Source organism: Alosa alosa, chromosome 18 (assembly GCF_017589495.1).
Source record: "Alosa alosa isolate M-15738 ecotype Scorff River chromosome 18, AALO_Geno_1.1, whole genome shotgun sequence".
Lineage (NCBI taxonomy): Eukaryota > Metazoa > Chordata > Actinopteri > Clupeiformes > Clupeidae > Alosa > Alosa alosa.
Window position 1 is genome coordinate 15,596,201 of NC_063206.1, and position 21,733 is coordinate 15,617,933.

Here is a 21,733-nt window from a genome sequence, read left to right on the forward strand (position 1 = left end):
ATGATTTTGCCCAAACAATGGCAACATTCTGGAAGCAATTCATTATGTATCCACCATTTCTAAACAATTCTCAAAACTTCTCAACCAATCACACAGCACCAGACAAACGGTGTAGTTTGGTGGGGTTTCACTCACAGCCTGACGTGTTTAGGCAAATGGTCCATGCTGTGCAATGCCGGTAATTGTATGTCATGGCCGGAGCCAGCTAACACGGCTATAGCATATTTGCTCCTCAATCAACACAATAAATGTATGGCTATCTATAATCTAAATCCAACAATAACCATGTCTGGCCTGGCCAGACTAAACAAGCCCCAGACACCTCATGGCCATGACTGCTGGTTCCACACGCACTTCAAACAAAGCAATTTCGCCAACTCAAACAGCATCTCGACTCAAACAGAAATCTGCACAAAATGAAAGAATATTTCACTAACAGCAGGCACATGGGAGGTGGGGGCTATGTAGTGTTACAGTTGACAGAGCTGTTGTTTGGGATTTTTATGATTTACAGAGAAATTGACAGATGCTAATAAATAGCCTTGTGTTCCCGTGTCCAGACTATGAAGAGGCCTTGTTGATTTTGTCTAGTAAAGTTAGAAACCTAAAGTTCACTCAATTCTCACAACCCAGGTTCCCCTCGGGTTACATGTCAGTCAACCATTTCATGTCTGGCATGTTTTAATGCTTCTAGTCATTTGTATATTTGAATTTTAGACAAGTCGCTTTGCAAACACCCATCCTTCAGTACACATTCTGCGATGTGAATTACGCCCTTGGGAAATAGTTTAGGTATTGGTGGCCATGCTTGACTCGAGTATAAGCTATAGGAATCGTTTGCTGTGGCCTATTCCCCCCTTCCCCGACCCCTTCAACTAAACCCCAAAAATACCACAAATACCAGGCCCAACCACAGGCACATGAGGTTTGTTTGGGTCTTTCACTTTAAGCACAGAGTTTCCTCCAGTCTTTGTCCCACTGCTTTCTCTCTTTGGTGGATTGTCGTTCTAATTACGCAGAAAACCGGGATGTAAGGATCCGCTTTAAAAGCAGTTACGCGCAAATCCAAAACGCATTGGATCTCAGCGTGTGGTCACGCGAGACTGCCTGCACAGAGTGCGCACACACACACACACACACACACACACCCACTGACACACACCAGGGCCTGTAGATGATTAATACGCCGTCTTCATTCGCTTCGAAGTGTGTTTATCCCATTCACACATTAGAGTTTGCCAAGAGATGCCAACTATGTGGGGCGACACCAGATCCCCACACTAATGCCCCGGCCCACACAGACACATCTGAGCTGCTTAGAGCTCGCAACAAGCAGTTATGACTCCTATGCAAAACATCTTACAAACTTCAATAAATCACCCGTGCACAAACATCCACCAGTCTTCTGGCGTCACCAGTCACAAACACAGTCTACTATCGCCTCTGTAGATGCACCAAAAATGCACTTATGAAAATAAACTCTAATGATTATGCCACTTGGTGTGGTTGGATGTGGTAAATAAACAGCCAATTCAGTGTGTTTAGTAGTGCTTCGTCAGTGTGCTTTGTTTGCATACAGAGAAAAAACAGCCATCATGGAATGATATACAGCCATAGCACTGGCTAGTTCACATGCATAAACTATGTGTGGCGCTGCTGCAACTTGAGAAGTAGTGAGTGTCACAACAACATCTCTTCCCTCAGCTGACCTACTATTATTTCTGACATGACACACAGATGACTGCCTCAAGTTGTCTGATGTGTTACATCACGTCGGTCACGCTTGAAAACTGTTTGACGTAACCTGCCACTTTCATGTGACAAAAGTACTACCGGTACTTAAAATCTGGCAGCTCATGAAGCCTGCCACTATCAATGCACTGATTGTTAAGAGAGAGTGAGAATATAGACCCTGTTTGACAAACTTCACATTGTAGCAGATGCTTATGCCTGCGCATGCGCAAGTGTGTTAGCTTACGTGTGTGTGTACGTGTGTGTGTGTGTGTGTGTGTGTGTGTGTGTGTGTGTGTGTGTGTGTGTGTGTGTGTGTGTTTGTGTGTGTGTGTGTGTTTATCCATGTGTATGAAATTGGTGTGCGCTATAAAGAAACATATGCCAGCCCTCTTGCTCTCTCTTTCCACAGCTCCCCCAGAGAGAGGAAGGGCCTGCAGTGGCCTGTAAACCTGGCCCGCGCAGCGGACGCTCTTTGTGTGGGCACTCTTGTTAGCAGCAGCGATTAGCTGGCGGCCCTCAGGCCACGACTCCCTAAGCTGTGGCTCCTGCTCTCAAACGGGCCAATTAGAACAGACAACAAAAGGCCACTATGCAGGAACAGTTTGACCAGTGGGTCCGGGCCTGTGATAAATCCATTCACAGTCAGGGACAGAGCAGGACGTTAGTGGACTCAGTAAAGGACTCCATGTTATTTACATCTGCTTGCTTTAGGGTGAGGATGTGAGGGTGACACATATAATGAGGTTAATTCATTTGAGATCCTGAGCTCCCCGGGGGCTGAAGTCTTGACCCAAGTGTGACCGGTCTACTGGCCAATTAGCTTTATGCATTGTGTTCTCATGCATATGTTTGCATGGACACTGCTGCACACCCACACAATTTGATTCTGGGCGCTACGCTGTCAGAAACAGCCCAGAATGAAATTTTGACATACATGTAGAATGGAAGTAAAATGGAGCCAAGAGTATTTGACTTGGTGACATGCTGATCACTGTGAATAAAAATAACTAAAAATTTGTTTTTATGTTTAGTCTAGAGAAAATCAGGGTGGCGCTCACATAAAGCCCCTTATGTAAACACACACACGCATGCACAGTGCTGAATGAAGTTGGAAAACAACATGGTTTGGCCTGACAAATACTGGAAATGTTCAGTGAAATGTTCACAGCGCAACCCAGCTTGGCCATGGCAACACACAAACAGTCATTACATGGCCCCAACTCAGACTGTGAGCTATGAGCAAAGCACTGGATTTAAACAAGTCTCTGGACTCTGGCCTTGATTGAAGGGTCAGAGCACAAGCCTATGGACATGTGGACCCCCACACCCACCCTCCCTGGAGGAAGACTCACCCGGACGTGTGCGGTGTAGTGGTGGCAGTCCTGCTGGTTGACGTCCAGGCTGAGGGCCTGGCTAAGGATGGTGGTCTGCTCTCTGTTGTGAGTGAAGTAGACCCGTGAGGGCTGGCCCTTCTGCCGCTTGTCCACATCAGCCGTGAGGTTGTACAGCAACTCTGAACAGAGGGGGGGAGAATGAAAGGGAGAAAGAGAGAGAGATGGAGGAAGAGAAAATCAGAGAGGAAAGGAGGCCCACAGGCAAGTCAGGGGTACAGTAAATGTATTACAACCACCCACCCACCCACCCACACACACACACACACACACACACACACAGACACATACGCACAGGACATGACTCATTGATTCAAATACTAACACATGGGTTTAAACAGAAAGCGTCTGTGGACACTGCTGTTAAAAATAAACCCTTGTATCATGAACATTTTGCAAGTGATGGCACTCGGTCAAAACTGAGTTAACAGGCTTAATTCCCACATTGATAGAGACCCAACACAACACTGGGACTCCGTCCAACTAGTCCCCATTTTGACTTAAGCCATGCTTCCTAACAGGGAGGCTAGCAGCACTTAAGGCCTCTGTTTAAAATGTAGATGTGAAACCATGCGGATGAGGTCAGGGTTTAGCCATGTTTGTGTGGTGGAACACCCCTACTGTGCCAAAGAGTTGTTCCTCATCCAGACAGAGAGAGGAGAGAGAGTGAGAGAGAGAGAGAGAGGGAGAGAGAGAGAGAGAGAGAGAGAGAGGGAGGGAGAGAGGGAGGAAAAAAACGACAAAAGAGGAATGAAAAAGTGCAGGTCTGAAGTCTGAAGTGGTTGCCTCACAGGGTGTTGGTGCTTGTAGAGGAAACTCTGGGAGGGGTTGTACTTGGGCAAAGCACACTGTTCTCTTTTCAGCAAAAAAGAAAAAATAAAATCAAAAAGTGAAAAGGGATGCGGTGACTTCACTCAGCCGATGGAAGGGTGGCTGTCGTTGAGGCGTCACCAGACGCGAGGTGCAGCAGTTTTCCAGTGGCGATGCCAAACGGTCAAACAGAGCGGTCCTTATTCCCGCTCTCTCTGGCCCACAACCCCTTTATGTAACAGACCCCACGCGCTGTCACACACCCACATGAAAAACAACCCCACCCAGCCTGACAGGGCCATGTGCACAGCCACTCCTCACCTCACCAGTAAGAACACTACTGCACTGAGGGGACTCACTCACCACACCCACCAGTTGTGGAAAGACCACACCCACACTTGTGTCACTATCCACACCCACTACCTGACCAATAAAAACTCTCAGCTCTAAATCCTGGCTCCACCTATAGCTTGAGGTAATCATGACATCACATGCTGTGCGTATCCTGGGTGACATACAACCATAAACAAATGGGAACAAATTCTGAGTCTGTTCACTGGTTATAAATAGAATCGGAATCCTCAGAATCACTGGTTACAAATAGAATCACATCTCTTGAGGTACAAAGGAGCATGGCAGATATGGTTCTGCTGCCCAGTGATGACTGAATAATGGCTTCCTCACCGATCTGTCCAGGAACCTGTTTGCCTCTGAAGAGGAAGCAGGCGGTGACGTTGAAGCAGTTGAGGTGCTGAGGACCCTCATGACACTGAGGCACCGTGATGTTGATGGACACAGGCAGGAAGATGGACACCTCCACCGTGATGACGGGCCGGGTCCTGTGGAAGCCCAGAACCAGACCAGAAATGGCACATCACACAACAGGGAAAATGATCACATGACTTTCAACAAGGAACTCAACAGGCAGCTGGAACTCAACTCAACAGCTGTTGAAGATTTCACTCACCTTAGCAGAACCACACTGTCAGTCATGAAAGCACCTATGGTCACGTCTACGATAAAAACAAACAAAAAAATGTCATAAGTAATAATGAGCATTACATCTGTGAGTGACTATTCCAAATCAGCAACATTACATTAGAATGAGGAAACAAAATCAGAACGGTAATGTCTACAGCTACTAAACATCTGAATCATGTATAATCTGGTTTTTTTTTTATTTCAGTTTTTATTTTAGTTTTTACAAGGGTACAGGGGCCATGATGGTAAGGTTCATTTTATGTCTTTCTTTCCTTTCTTTTTTGTATTCCATGAATGTGCAAGTGTCCAGGGAGGAATGCTGTAAACAAAATACCACAACATCACGCGGACAGCTATCCCGACAGGGGAATGTGTTAAAAGGCTCCATCGGAAATTAAGACAGCACTTCATTTCTTCACACTTGTCACTGCAAGAGAGTGGCTGTTTTTTATATTCTTGTTATTGAAGCTGTTGTTCCTAGGATGAAAAACAAACTAAAGCAAGGTGCCCCTGTGTTTGAGCCTGTGCGGTTCCCAGCAAAGGGTTTCTATGTCTGGTGGCCCGGATATCAAAGCATTCCCTGTGAGTTCTGATTTTCCACGGGTCTGAAGTTAAATATGTTTGTGCCGGTCGGTAAATCTGTGCCGTGGGGGTATGGTGAAGTGTGCCAAACCTGGGTAGCCATTTCCATCCATGTCCACATTCCCCGAGATGGACTGGCCAAACATCCTCAGGCCCGGATTAATACTCTGTCCAGACAGCCTCTGTGGACAATCAATCAAGGTGACAATCAGACGCATTGATCATAACCTCTACCCGTGCAGGGGTTCATCCATCACTGTCTGGGAGGTAACCAGCGCTCTGACCCTCTCACCCATTCATCCCTCCCACATTCAGACTCTTCACTTGAACCCCAATCCCTTGTGTGTGTGGGCAGTACAGCATTGAGTGCACACCTCTTTTGCTTACCAATTCCCTGACACAGAGATGGCTATTAGAGTCTCATACGTCATGTTTTGATGGATAGACCGCTACTTAATACGGCTAATCATTGATTTGTCTGTAACACCCCCCTCTAAATGATTACAATCAACACACTTCCCCTATTCTTTGTGTAATGCAACCCAATTAGATTACCATTCTTTCAATTGCAGCCAATAGTTACCACAATTACAAACAATGTATGATTCTTCTGATTGTTTTTACTAACAGTAGAGTATATTTTCAGACCAAATACAGGCGTATTAACATCTATGAATAGCTCTGTCTGTGTCGAAATGTCTGAGGCCAAATAAAATGACGGTGGAAGTTACCTTATGATGTATCAGCCATCAATAGACGTAACATTAGCAGCTAGTGGTGTTTGCTCTGTGGCAAGACCAATAAGCTTTTCAGAGACTTTTTGCTTGTTTAATGATAACTTTACACAGGGCAGAGACCCAAGAGTGCCTCCCACCTCCCCTCACAGAGAGAGACACAGTGCTGACAGATAGGACCGATTACCATGGAGTATTTGCTGGTGATCCCCTTGGTGTCCCCATGGTAAATGTACACTGCTCCACCATAGTCGTCCTCCTTGGGGGCTCCTATTGCTACATCTACAGTAGAGGAGACACAAAACAGGAGAGACAGAGAGAGAGAGAGAGAGAGAGAGAGAGAGACAGACAGACAGAGAGAGAGAGAGAGAGAGGGAGAGAAAGAGAGAGAGAGAGAGAGAGGGTGAGAACAAATAAAACCAGGTAAAAAAACAGACAAAAAGTGAGAGAAAGAAACAGAAATGGAAAGAAAGAGAGGGGGAAGACAGAGGGGCATGAAAAGACAGTGAGCAAAAGAGACAGAGAGGGAGAGACAAAGAAAGAGAGAGAGAGAGAGAGAGGAAATGAGAGTTAAAGAGAGGGAGAGAGAGAGAGAGTGAGATAGGAAGTGAGAGAAAGCGAGAGAGAGAGAGAGAGAGTGTGAGAGAGAGAGAGAGAGAGAGAAAAAAAGAGTAAAGGGGGTTAGAGAGGAGATGAGAACAGATGAGACAGATCCAGCACTGCATCTGGGCAAAAGTAAACATGACCAGCGAAAGGCACAACTGGAATCGCACGGCACACCACTGCCCACTGTGTGTGAGGAGCCCCACAAACCCCCCTGTTTGCATGAAGCCAGGCCCCGCTTGGCCAACACACGCTGTTAAGTCACTTAATGGACACTTAAGTGTTGTCCGTGCTCATAAAGCAGTGCGACTTCTGCACCAGTGGAAACAGCACCATAAAGAACAGGCTCTGGATTTACATGAGCTGTCTCTGTTCCATCCAAACAAAACATGTGGAAAACGAACATTCTAACCTATAGAACAACACTCCTTTGTCATGCTTTGCAGTGCAAAAAAAAACCCAGGTGTTCGGATTCGACACTTATACTCAAAAGAAGCTCAATGAAAACCCCTTGAGATTTTCATGACTATCTTTTATTACTCAAGCAGGTTCATTTTCTTATTTACATGCAGTTATTTACCAGCTTGCATTTCACTGGCAAATAACATTCCATTACGAGCACAGCAAATATCTCGGGGGTCAGGGGTCAAGGGGGCTCAAGCCTGGCACATGCACTCTTGTAAACACTCACATCACATGTATGACTTCCAGGAAAACAGAAAGCTAACACCTGGCCGCCCACAGACTATTAGGCCAGCTTATCATTCTACTCAGGCTACTGTAGTGCCGATGTGGTGGACTTTACAAACAGTGGTGTGTTCTGCCTGCCTAAGTGATTGCAAAGAGGCACTTTGTTTGCTTTGGAAAGGCAGGTATTTGACTTCAGCAGTTCACTGTGGGCTCTTCAAGGTCAATTACTCTTGAATGATTCACAAGCTCAGTCTTCAAGCTGTGGAGAAAACTCGAGCTCCTTTCTGCATATCAGATATGAAGGCTCTGCCATGAGAGCACCCTGAGCCCTATCGGAATAACATGGGGAGGGAGGGGGGCGGGGGTATGAACTGAGACCAGAAAATAACTTCAAGCTTCCTTGGTCTCGAGTGTGCATCACTTGCCAAGAAAAGCCTATGATTGGCTTGCAAAGTGCCAGGAAAAATGGCAGGATGTGTGTTGTGAGTGTGCGTGTGTGAGAGAGAGTGTATGAGAGGGGGGGGGGGCTATGAGAGAGAGAGAGAGAAAGAGAGAGAGAGAGAGAGAACTGAAGAGGGGGGGCAAACGCATTTCCAGAAGATTCCCACCACCACATAATAATTAAAACAGCATGCCTTCTCATGTTCACTTTAAACATGCGTGCATCCATCATGCCATAATGAGCCGAATACACCATCTGAAAAAGCCAGTTGCATTGAACATAAACCCCTGACACGGCAGAATCCAAGTTCAGTTCTTTCACAGCTCTCATACAAGTGCTTAGGTTACAGCATCACCCAAAAGTGCGATTTATGGTGCAATTTCAGGCTGTGAAAGGCATGGAAGAGCAATGCCAGAGAGTTATGCTTTCTCAGGTTATTATTCACTTTGGGTCATTCATCTCTCAGGAGGGATTTTGGACGTGAGCGTGAGAGACACCCCGACGAGAGATAAAAAGTCGATTTTACGGTATACGGTCCAGATTGATTGAATTTGCACGTTTTTTTTCTTCTTCTTGATGGAATGTCCATGAACACAATAACGAACAAAAATATTTTGGAATACGCATCATGGGGAAATGAAAATCTCTTTTGGTGATAACACTGACAAGTCTTGAGGATGAGAGATGAGCAAATACACCCCAAGTCAAAAACACACCGCAATCAGATTAAAAACATGAGTGTGCAGTACAAGGATCATGCTTTAAACACTAATCACAGATGTTCCTGAATGACCGCTACATGTAATACGCACTGACCTTGGTAACCATCATCATCGATGTCCCCGATGGCAGAAATGCATTCTCCAAAATGCGCATTATAAGCATTGTCCCCGTTTAGGACTGCAGTTTCATCCATGACTCCCTATGGACACACAGATGGTTGTAAATCAAAATAAGACAAATGTGAATGGTCTACCATGCAGAAACTTTAAAATCCAAGAGCCTCTCAAACAAAAGGTGAAAGACACAGTACAAACTGTTCACACATTCATATCCACCACCTCCCACACACAGCACACACACACACACAGCACACACGCACACAAACACACAGCACACACACACACAGCACACACACTCACATTGCCATAGCTGAGGTACACGGTGACCTGGCCCTCGTCCCGCTGATGGCTGTGCATGGGGGCTCCCACCAGCAGGTCGGACAGCCCATCCCCATTCAGATCTACTGCACACACTGAGGAGCCATAGTAAGAGCCCATCTGGAACCAGGCCACAGAGGGACACACAGAGAGCTTTGGGTCAGGTTACACAGACACACAGTCAAGAGACACAGTCAAAAACCATTCAAAGACTTATAGAGAACCACCAGTCACTGCTGAACTCTCCAAGTACATCATCATGATTATAAAAACACCAACAGCCATGCAAAGGATTATTTACTAACATTATGTCGGCATGTTATGTTATGGGGGGCCATTTGGCTATTGAAAGACTGGAGTCAGATGTTGAGCGTGGATAGCGTCTCTGCTAGAGTTCCTCTCTTCAGGAACTTTTTTCCATAAACATATAAAACATATGCCCCAGCTCTCAATGGAAAACAATAAACTTACTGTCATGCAACAACTACTAAACATATTCTGTCAATGATGCTTTGGGAAAAAAACAAAGCTGATGGTGAATGTTTATAGAAGTGAAACAAAACCTGAATCTTGTTTATTTTGCAAATGTATATGCATCACATGCAAATTGGCCATTACATGGGACAATGCAATCTCCTCCTGCAAACAGGCGATGGCTCTACCATAACTCTAGTTGAGCCTGTGTTGACAGTTTGCTACAACACCTACCATTTTCCCTGAGGCTTGAAAAATCTTCACCAGTGATGAGCCCTCAATTCTAAAAATATACACCTGGGGAAGGGAGAAACACTGTTAGTAGTCATATCGGCTGAAATTAAATTCCTTTTGATGCAATTAGCTCCTCTTGTAGACTAATTTAGGCTGAAGGAGGCAAAGGGGACCAGAACCAGTTCAAACCGGTCTCCTGAAGCTCCCTCAACACTGCCTCACAGCAGTCACCATCCCCATGCCAAACTAGAACAACTAACATAATATATCATTCCACACCACTACACTGTATAATGTTGTCATGCGAGTAAACATTCTGATTATGAATAAGGTGTAAACCAAATATCTCAAGAGCGGAGCAGAATCGTTGGTGTAAACATTTTGAATGAGCCACCTCACTGTCAACCTAGATCAACTATAATATAAACCTGCACTATAATGTATACAAATGAACATATACAAATGAATTTGAATGAACAATGCCACTGTCAAGATAGAACTTGCATAATATACTGTAGTATGTATGCTCCCACCCAGACTGAGTATATGTGTGAGTATATTTTGAAGGCTGAGCAGACTACTGCTCTGTACCTTTCCACCACCACTATCCTGGGGTGCACCGGCAGCCACATCAATGGTGTTGGGGGTGGAGAAGTGACCAGCAGTTACTGCATACCCTGGAGGAGGAGAGGAGAGGGGAGGAGAAGGAGGAGAGAAGAGGAGGAGAGAGGAGAGGAAAGGAGAGGAGGAGAGGAGAGGGGAAGAGGAGAGAGGAGAGGAGAGGAGGGGAGGAGAGAAGAGGAGGAGAGAGAAAAGGAGAGGAAGAGAGGAGAGGGGTGGAAGAGAGAGGAGAGGTGGGGAGAAGAAAAGAGTTAGAGGAGGATGCCGTGTGGAGGAAGGGAGGGGAGAGGAAAGGGGAAGAGAGGGAGGAGGATAGGAGTCAGACTAGACTGTGGGTCTAGATCAAACAAACCACCTGGTCTTGGCCACTTCACTCGGCTTTGGCTAAGTCATGCCTATACAGTTTATATTACTATAGCTTATATTACTATGCTATTTTGCTATACCGCAAATACAGTGCCAAGAATGTATTGAGGAAGTGAAATATCCAGAGCTAGGGTATATATAGGAAACATACTGTGTATAGTGCTGCATGTTTTATATGGTTCCTACTTTTTAATGAGGTATTTGTAAGTTTACAAGGAATGTGGGAAATTCTTACCTAAATAGCTGTATCTGTGGGAAGTCACATCATCTTTGTTGAGGTTGTAGAACATGTTGGAAGACGCGTTGAACACTTTCACTGTCCCAGTCCAGTAGTACGAACCTGGAGCCCCCATCACAACAAGCTCCTGGAACAAGCACAAGCACTGTTTAAGAGGCTGTTCCCTTTCCGACGGCAAACATAATACTCCAGATTTACATGTTTTTTTTTTTCATTCATTCATTCATTCTTTCATTTCCTTGCCTTAGTGCACCGTCACTTTCTCCAGTGAAAATACATTGGTGGTGTGTCAGGATAGAGATGTGTTTGTGTGAGGTCTTGGTTATCCAACGGCCACAAAAACCATGCTGTGTTATCTTCTGCTAACCAGACTACGAGAACAAAATGCCAGCTGTCACTCTTTCCTTTGATCCCTCAAGCCCGCCTGTGAACTGCAGCATTCAGCACTTTGAAGTTGTCCTTTCTCCCCATATTGCCGAGCACTCTAGCGTCGAATGAAACAAAATGAGTGGCATTCTAATCCAAGTGTGTGGCAGCATTACGAGGGGGTAAGAATTCCATTTGGGGAAGGCAAGCCTGGAATCCAGGTCGACGTCCTTTTCCAATTTCCTCCTGCTTGTTTGCAGTGAGAGTCTGAACTCGAGGACAAGCCCCTCGGTTCCAACTCACCGGGGTGCTCGGCTTACGAGCTTATTTGTGCCGTTTGGCGTTGTTGTTTGGTGATCACCTTAAAACAGATGGGTGCCGTCCGCAAAAACATTCTGGGGGCTTTTCCGGACAAACAAGAAGAAAGGGAAGAGGAAAAAGCTCCGGTGCTCGGTGGGGTCACCACGGTCAAGCGTGCTCTCGCAATACAAAGCCAATGACTAAGCTGTCATCCCTCGGACACAAACAGAGGATATTCTTTTGCCGAGAACCCATCTGGTTCTGATTGACTAAGTTCGAGATAGTCATACTAAACGTGTGCGTCAGGGCTAGTGTCTCAGTACGGGGGAGGGTGGGGGTCTGAAGAATGACCCCTGCTGGGGCTTCGCTTCAGGCATGGAGAAAAGAGGCAACTGATTCATACCTGACTGATTCTACACTTGGCACTGATATCCTGAACACATGTTATGTGTTCTTAGGGGCCTGGACGTGAGAGAGGCCTCACAGCATCAGTGTTAACTCAAACAGATGAAAAAGGGAAAATAAAAAAAGCTCAACACCTCTTTCAGTGACAAAACATCAGTCAGCAGCTTTCTTGCTACTGTCCTAATGTGCCCCTCAAAAACATCCCATCTACCTCTCTTCCCAAGGTCCCTTAGCTAATTCTAGGATAAAATGTGGCAACCATCTACTTTTTTGAGTGGAAAGAATCTGTTTTCCTCTGAATGATGACCTTTGGACTGGGCATCACTTCTGTCAGGTATTGTTCTAGTAGCTTCTCCAAACATTCCTGGATTGCACATTAATGGGTTGGCTGTACTTTAGAAAAGACGGTCCAAAGAACTCCACAAAGCACCCGTGGTAAGATCAATTTTCCTTCATTGTGTCATGAAAACACATCAGAACTATGACACACACACCACACAGAAATTCTGTGTTTTTTTCGGCAGTGATGGACGGCACACGGCGCAATTTGTCAAGACACATCTGGGTTGCATACCAATAAAAACATTGTTGATAGCATCAATGTCATGTTACGCTGTCACAAAGTAATTGACACATTTTTTAAAAACAGGAAAACATGGAAAAAGCGACAGTCCACTCTTGGCACATGCCAGAGTGAAAGCTACAGACATCAGAATCCGGGCAGAGGAACAAACTCAGAACACAGACCCATGAGGCGACTGGACAGAGGGATCATTGGGGGTTAGGGGTTAGGGGTTGGGGGGGGGGTCACATCCAGCATTGAACACTAACAGACAAATGTGCACTGCCACTGACCTCTGTAAAAACGCCTGCTATCCCCGCTTGGCACGAGCCGTGCTCTTCCCCATACGTCTTCTTATAGTCTGCAAAGAAAAAACAAACCACAAATTATTTCACTGTGCGCCTGAGCCAGCAGTAACTGGAGGCCTTCCTGCATTCCATATGGAGCTAGTCAAAGCTGCGGCGTTCCGTCCAACGGGAACCTGGGGGCAGAAAGCAGTCTCCCTCGCCGAACACACAGAGCTACGCCACATTCAACAAAAACTCACACTTTGGGGGGTGAGGGGGTGAATATGTGTGTGTATGTATGAGTGTGTGTGTGTGTATATGTTAGTGTGTGTGTGTGTGTGTGTGTGTGTGTGTGTGTGTGTGTGTGAGGGGTGCATACTGTGCTCTCATATTACAGGAAAATATTGAGCTTGGATGCCTGCGAATCGTACTGTACACACCAGCCCACAGCAGAGGAGACTCTGAGCTGAGCGCAACAGGCAGCTGAGAGAAGCGCAGCAACGGAAGGAAGCAAATGACTGGCGCAGTGACCCGTGGGCTGAATCTTGAGAGAGAGAGAGAGAGAGAGAGAGAGAGAGAGAGAGACAGAGAGAGAGAGAGAGAGAGAGAGAGAGAGAGAGAGAGAGAGAGAGAGAGAGAGAGAGAGAGAGAGAGAGACACACAACCAAAACAAATCTTGTAAGGTCTCGGGTCTCGTGGTGCGCAGCAGATGGTAATAGCCAGAGATGTTTTTATGATTTATGATAATGCCTCTCCAAAGGGAGGCTAATTGAGCAGCACTGTGTGGCATGGCGAGCTGAGGGACGCCCAATAAAAACAGAGCTACTTTGTAATTTATGGCATGCGTCGAGCCAGTCACAGCAGTACTTTTACACGTTGTTAAAATGGGGTGGTGCACGCGCCAACTCAGAAGAGGTGCCCGGTGGGAACATAATCTGATGCGACGTGTCGCTCCAAGCCAATTACTGCTTTTCCACGCAGCGTCCATCAATACTATCGCTCTTTAATCAAACTGTTTGCCTTTTAGAAGTAGGACCCTCTCATATCTCTCGAGCAGCATGTCAGGTGTATGCCCACCACCACCTCAGCCAGATGGAGCCCTTGGCATTCCCAGGTGCTGCGTCTTTTCCGGAGCGCTTCTCCACTCGCTCGCTCATCCACTGACTCATACCTCTCCCGCTCACTCACTCGCATTTCAAAAGAGAAAGAGAGAAAGAGAGAGAGAGAGAGAGAGAGAGAGAGAGAGAGAGCACTTCAAGGCCCTGTCGGTGCCAGCCGTTTGATTCCAGAACATGGAAGCGGGTTTGGATTAAGGTGAAGCACCATAACTCATCGGCTGAGTCTCTGGGCAGCAGCCTGTGCCATGATAAACTCCCTCAGCCCTTCCCGCTGTGCCAGGGCGCACGGTGAAAACAAATTGCCCCGGTTCAACGTCTCCTGAAAGCAGAAGCTCCAACGGCTCAAGAGCCTCTCCCCTCTGCACTCCCCATTCCTCATGGGGCCCAGGAGCCCAAGAGAAATAAAATAAAACTATGAAATGCTTCCATGACAATGCTACTTTTCTTCGTGCGGCCATGTGATTATGGGAAATTCTCCTCTTGCCGTTTATCTTTTTCCGTTTCACTTTTTCAATGCTGTTGTGGTATGTGCTGAAGAGCTTAAACCATTCGAAATCCACAGAGAGAGCAAGGCAAGCTGGAACATCCTGTTATTTCTGGTCTTGGGGTGTTTAAACACAATATGTGTAAAATAATTAACCAAAATACCACAGAAAGCCTCCAAGACCGTCCTAAGGGACCATCAGCCAGAGACAATTAAAGGCAGGGTCTTCAACCATCCATCACAAATAATCAATTTACACAGCGTTACAGTCTTTCATTGATCAGTATCCAGAAATGCCCTACCGTTTGTGTGTGTGTATGTGTATGTGTGTGTGTGTGTATAAGTGTGTGTGTGTGTGTGTGTATGTGTGTGTGTGTGTGTGTGTGTGTGTGTGTGTGTGTGTGTGTGTGTGTGTGCTTGTTATCTGGGGCTATCTAAATGAGCGTAGGCTCGGCTGATGGGAGATGAGATGGAGGTGGGACAGAGAGCGCCCTGAGACCCACCTTCGTAGCAGGGGATAAGCGGCTGTGTGGGGCCCTGGAGAGTGGGAGGGATGACGGAGCAGTAGCCATGGGGCAGGATGTGCTCCGACTCGTAGTAGACATTCTTCCAGCGGTGGGCACAAGCCTGCAAAGACCAGGAGGGAGCAGTCAACACTGGCAGAACATGCGCGCACACACACACACACACACACACACACACACACACACACACACACACACACACACACACACACACACACACACACACACACACACACACACACACACACACACACACACACTCATGCACACACTCATGCACACACTCATGCACACACTCACACACAAGGGCACAAGCCTACACGGAACAGGAGAGAGGAGTCAACACTGGTAGGATATGCATGCACATGTGCACACACTCACAATGTAAACATTCATTTAGTGACTTCCATGCTAAAGCCACAACTTTCACTCCCCTGCATTATTGCCAGCAGTTATAACTAAGAGTCTGCTCCTGCCGCCATGTTGTACGCACACAAACACTCTCTCTCTCTTCTCTCTCTCTCTTTCATACACCCCCACCCACATACATATTGGCACACATACTGTATATATGCATACTCAAAGGAGTAGAACATGACCTCATACAAACAGCTGTGCAAGCTCAGTGCATGCACTAGTGTGAACATCGGTTTGGCACACAGACATGCACTCACACATGTATATACAGACATACAAGCGCACACACACACACACACACACACACACACACACACACACACACACACACACACACACACACACACACACACACACACACAAGCACACTGTTGAGGTTCTCTAATTACATAAGTAATAGCAGTAGACACACGGGAGACAGGGACAGGACAGCTCTTTTGCACATCTGAATGCCAGCCCTTAGTTAGCGTCAATCGGTGCCTTATTCATGTCTGAGTGGAAAACACTTTAACCACCGTGCCCAAACAGAGCTGTGAACACACATGCCCTCACTGGCACGGCAGACAGAGGCGTCTGAACATCCTCCAGACAGACACTTCTCAAGGCAAACAGGCCCATCCAGTAAGGAGGTTCATGTGGAGGAATCCAGTCAGCTAATAGATAGGGATCCAGAGAGTTGATTGACATAGATCTAGTGAGTCAATGAACAGGGATCCAGAGAGTTCATGGGGAGTCATATAGTGAGTTCACAGACAGGGATCCAGTGATCAGGGAGGGTTTACTGAGTTCAGAGGACTGCTCTAGAGACAGAGGGCAGTGAGCAGTAAAGGAAGAGGGGGTCACCAAAAGCAAACGAGAGGATTACTAAGAGAGGGCAGAGCGAAATCCATCTGCCCCCACCATCACTCCCAGCTGCGGCTCATCTGAATTCATGAAGTCAGCCCAAAACGAAGGGGCAACTTCCCCCTCCAGCACCGCCCCCCACCCCATCACTCCCAGCCGCGGCTCATCTGAATTCATGAAGTCAGCCCAAAACGAAGGGGCAACTTCCCCCTCCAGCACCGTCCCCCACCCCAAACCACCCTGGGAACGTCTCTGTTTTTTCCCATTAAGTCAGCGTGCCACAGTGCGAGAGGAATGCTCCAGCCGCTTGTGTTCCGGCCGCGGCGCTGGGATGTGTCGGAAGTAAACGGGCCGGGAGGGGGGAAGCCTGCCACCTCACTCTGGAGCATGGAGATGTGAATGTGGTGATCATCTAAAAGCCCGGGGGGAAGCAGCGGTCGGACTCTGCTGGCTTGACTCCGAACTCTGCTAATATTCACCAATGAGACCGCGCTGAACGACGAGTCTCTCTCTCTCTCTCTCTCTCTCTCTCTCTCTCTCTCTCAAACTTTCTGTCTCTCTCACTCGCTTTGTCTCTTTACGTCTGTCTCTCTTTCTGCTTTTTGCACAGAGCTGTTTTTTTCTGGAGTTATGTGGATTGTGGCATACCGAACGAATCAGATGACTCTTTGGCAACACGGAGCTACTGCTTTAGGAAACACTGTAACTGTCTCTCTCTCTCTCTCCCCCTGTGTGTGTGTGTGTGTGTGTGTGTGTGTGTGTGTGTGTGTGTGTGTGTGTGTGTGTGTATGTGTGGAAGTTCTTCCATGTGTGTGCTTGTGTGTTCAAGTGACGCCTGGTTTAGCCCACAGCCCTGGCAATGCTCAGCACCCCGATCTCTGTGACCTCCCAACTGAATGACTTCAGCTTCAGTTTCAATTTGATAAGCATCTCTCCTTTCACCGGGCAACAACAGCCCACTGTGAGCGCCACCGGCTAATCAAACGGCTCAAAAACAGAATAAAAGCTAACGATTCCCGTAATGGGCTGGAAATGTGAATGTGGTGGAAAATAACGGGGCAATTAACTTCCGCAATCTGGAAGATAATAAAGAGTTAAACAAAAATAAAGTGTTCTTTCTCCCCCTTCACTTTGGGCACTTAAAGGAGCTTTTGTTTTTCCTAACGATGTCAGGAGCAATGGAGTGTCCCGTCAGCAGGAGTGTGTTCTCTCTCTGCCTGCTGACGGCTGATAGGCTGGAGAAGTACACCGAGGGACGCCGAGGGGGGAGCAAAAAAAAGAGGAAGAGAGGCTCACATCTGCCAAACAGCCGTTCGAGGCATACAGCACGGCAACGTGAGGCCTCACAGCTGAAAACAAAATGTGTGTGTGTGTGTGTGTGTGCGCGTGTGTGTGTGTGCGCGTGTGTGTGTGTGTGTGTGTGTGTGTGTGTGTGTGTGTGTGTGTGTGTGTGTGTGTGTGTGTGTGTGTGCGTGTGTGTGTGTGTGTGTGTGTGCGCGTGTGTGTGATTATTGAGGAAGGCTCTGAGACACGGTTCTCTGGTTCTAACCGTTGAACAATAACAGCACAGCAGGCCACATTCTACGCCCAAAACTCTGATCATATACCCTCGATGCCATCTGTATCTATGCCTTGGGCAAGAGCAGGCGCACAGTCATACAGGAAGGGAGGGAGAAAAAAACACAGTGATCTGGGTTTCCGGTGTTAGTTCAGATCAGCACGAGCTGCATAATATGTGGTGCCACAGCGAAGCCACCACCAGCAATGGGACTGCCACCACCAGCACTGCCACAACTGTCTTTGTCTCATCTGTCCACACACAAACAGGAGGCCATCACAGCCGTCCTTCTGATATCCCCTGTGTCCATCATTACCCTCTGGAGGTGCACATCAAGGCTGACATAGGAAGGCTATCCCAGAACACCCCTCGCACGCACACGCACGCACGCACGCACGCACACACACACACACACACACACACACACACACACACACACACCCACTGCAGGGTGTATAAGTTGGGGCCTAATGAGAAGCCTGCCCTTGAGAGCTGGCCACCTCTGTGGAGCGAGAGACTAAACAAACCATCCAGAGCCAGCTGTCCATCTCGTGCTGCACGAGTCACTCTTTAATTCCACCGGCACACCAAAAGGGGGAAGGACACGTCGGTCAACAGACAGTGCACAACCGGGTAGCTTGGTGTCCTTGTTAAGCCTAAGCCCCCAGCCGTGGGCAATTCATTCATCATCAACATTTCCACGTGGCATGGAGAGAGAGAGAGAGGAAAGAAGAGAGAAGATGGAAATGCACACCGAGGCTTTTTTAAAAAAAACATGTTTCTCATGTTCTTCAGAAGAGCACAGCTGGAGTTTTACTGTGTGGTGCTATGGAAAGATATTTGTAACAATGATGGCTTCAGTGCTTGGTCGTGTTTTACAGGGCTACGTGGTTTTTTGCGTAAAACAATTGCCTTGAGTGGCCAAATTTCCAGCGCTGTGTTTTGGTGGCCTACAAAACAGATGTATGCTCGCTCACAGTGTGAAAAGTAAACCTTGCGGATGGAAGACTTGGGCGCTAGAGGACTACTGGCTGTGGAGACTCGTTTCAGAAGACCTCCACAGGTTCCCCAGCAAAGGCGCTGTTTATGGCATCAATTATCCTCTCAGTAACATTGGAGTAGCCATAGCCAAAGCCATAGCCAACAGGCACGGGGGCCTCATTATAGATCTCTCATTTGGCAAATTGCTACTAGAATTGAACCAAAACAAACAAACAACTGCTGTGGCAACATGGTCAAAGTGGTACATAATGACTTGGTCCAGGACAAAGGCGATTGTCATGTGGGCACAAACAGGCACATAGCCCAGGTTAGGTTCAGACAAGTTCATATGCTGAGAAGCTCCACTACATTTTAGAGGGCTGTGAACACATCTGAAATAACTACACTGATGCCAAGTCGAAAGAAGGATCTACAGGCCAGCAGACAGACAGACAAACAGACAGACAGACAGGTAAGCAGACAGACAGAGACAAGGCAACAGACAGGTTAACAGGCAGAGAGACAGACAAAGACAAGTAGACAGACAGATGGACAGACAGACAGACAGACAGAGACAGACAGAGACAGACAGGCCAACAGAGAAATGGACAAACAGAGAGGCAAACGTATAAGGGTAGAAAGGTAGAAAGATTAGTGAGGGCAGCAGCCATACCAGCACTTTCCCGTTGGGCTTGTCCTGCCTGGCCAAGCTGACTCCCATCCACTCGTCATCCCGGTCACCCTGGCACGTCTTCCCACACGTCTCCCTCTGCTTGTTCCCTGGGTGACACACAGACCAGACAAACCATTAAGACAGACCGCATGAGCCGTTCCAATTCCCTGTCCCAACAAACCCCACCTCAGGCCACATCCCCAGTCTCTCTGGCTGCCTGACCCTGGGCTGGGCAGAGCTGTAGGCACCGTTATATATATTTCACCCCCTGTTAACTCACACCTGGAACTCATGAACACAATGAATTCATGGCCTAGCTGAGGAGGAGGAAAGAAAAAAGAGACTGAAGAGAAAAGAATGGTGAAAAGGGGGAGGGGGGGGGGGACTCAATATTTGCGTTTGAGAGGTTTTACTACTGTTGCTGCCTTTCCCTGCGGTTCCCGCCGGACACAGAGGAGGATAACTGACTGCTCCCAAGACGCTTGGCTGTTTGCTTTGGCTCGTGTTGCACCCCTCTACCCACAAGGCTGCAGAGGAGAACCATCAGGCCCAGGGGCTTTGAAGAGCTCTCTGCCCACTAGAAGACCTCACCGAAACACTACTGTGAGTAATCTTGTATTCTTTTGATCCTTGGGCATCTTGGGCCATAACAGAAAGTTCTATGGCATGAGACTGCTTGCCAAGCACAGAAGAGGTCCAGGGGGAACATAGGGGTGAATATATTTTTATGAGCATTGTAACCTTTTTTCCTGGCTTCCATCTTACTGTCATCTTAACGCCTCTACTATACACCCCCCTTTTTAATTTCATTTGATTTGTCAATCTCCCTCCTTTGCTTTTTTGTAAGAAAGCCTTACCTGTGAAGCACTTTGGGTCAACGTTATTGTTTTAAATGTGCTATATAAATAGATTTTTTTGAAGTGCAGTGATCATTATTGTCTGCTCAATTGCAGATGAAAAACTCATCTCGGTATGACAGTATGGGGGACTAGGAGTGCTTTCAATATGTGCAAGTGCAGCTTTCTCCTAAGCTCTACTACTAAGACTTTGCCTCGCAAATATTGTGCATCTCATTGAATTGAATGATAATTTGCCAGGAATGCTCCTCATCCCATGAACATCTCATCAAAAGCTGGAGCTGAGCTACCCCTGTGATCTCAATAACACACTTGTTTGTTTTCATCTGTGCGAGTCCCAAACCCAGACCCGTCTGTTCCCCTGAATAACCCCAGATTCCACCACCTACCCAGGACAGGGGCTCAAGGGCTCAGGGTCTGATTGCGACTCACCCAAACACAGATGCACACACACACACACACACACACACACACACACACACACACACACACACACACACACACTCAAGGCACTAGCCTTGCAAATAGATGCACACAAACAGACACAGAAATTGTATGCGTGCTATGAATATTGAGTAAGGTTCAGTGGTGACTGGTAAGTGCAAATACATCTTGATCAGTACAACTGCACACACACACACGCACGCATGCACACACACACACACACACACACACACACACACACACACACACAAATAAACAAAAAAAAACATCAAACCCCTGACCCCTCTTTCACACACACAGAGTAAATACACAGTGTCCTTGCCCCTGACAGGCAGGCGTGTGGTGTGCTGGTTAAAGATAACTAAGGGAGAAAAGGGAGGGAACTGCGACACACCACCCAGAACCAGATGACTCAACTACCAAGAAAATCCCACTTATTTAATTGACCAGATACAAGTGAAACATGCAAACATGCAGATGAGTTAAGAAAAAATAATAATTTTTTCTCAAATTTTAATCAGGACTCGCATGCTCAGTGCTTCCTAATTTTGTGACTTAGACTTTTTGAGACCATCTATGAACTCCTGTTTGACAAAGCAAAAACCTACACCTTTAAGGGTTAAGGAAACAACTAACATACCAAATAAATGACTCCCCACTTACTTAACTAACCAACTCCCTCCATACAGGGACACTCTCTCATCTATCCAGAGTTGGTTTTAAATGGATGGCATATGTCTGTCTGGCCAGAGGTTTCACCATGACAACACATGCCCCACAATGGTCTGCTTGCCAGCAAGGTAAACCTGGTGAATTGCTGAGTACTCCAAAGTGTTATGTCAGAAATGTATAGT

General features: G+C 47.0%; 1 protein-coding gene across 1 annotated transcript in view; it reads right to left on the reverse strand.

Moving 5' to 3' along the window:
- Positions 1 to 21,733, reverse strand: part of itga9 (integrin, alpha 9) — a 62,071-nt gene that overhangs the window by 35,129 nt on the left and 5,209 nt on the right. Inside the window, exons 3-15 of the mRNA XM_048269228.1 lie at positions 19,579 to 19,685; positions 15,086 to 15,209; positions 12,987 to 13,054; positions 11,058 to 11,187; positions 10,427 to 10,512; positions 9,836 to 9,898; positions 9,110 to 9,247; positions 8,784 to 8,889; positions 6,420 to 6,514; positions 5,590 to 5,680; positions 4,903 to 4,948; positions 4,620 to 4,774; positions 3,087 to 3,247 (exon numbers count right to left, since the gene is read on the reverse strand). Of these exons, the coding sequence (XP_048125185.1) occupies positions 3,087 to 3,247; positions 4,620 to 4,774; positions 4,903 to 4,948; positions 5,590 to 5,680; positions 6,420 to 6,514; positions 8,784 to 8,889; positions 9,110 to 9,247; positions 9,836 to 9,898; positions 10,427 to 10,512; positions 11,058 to 11,187; positions 12,987 to 13,054; positions 15,086 to 15,209; positions 19,579 to 19,685 (1,370 nt within the window). The remainder of the gene's footprint in view (positions 1 to 3,086; positions 3,248 to 4,619; positions 4,775 to 4,902; positions 4,949 to 5,589; positions 5,681 to 6,419; positions 6,515 to 8,783; positions 8,890 to 9,109; positions 9,248 to 9,835; positions 9,899 to 10,426; positions 10,513 to 11,057; positions 11,188 to 12,986; positions 13,055 to 15,085; positions 15,210 to 19,578; positions 19,686 to 21,733) is intronic.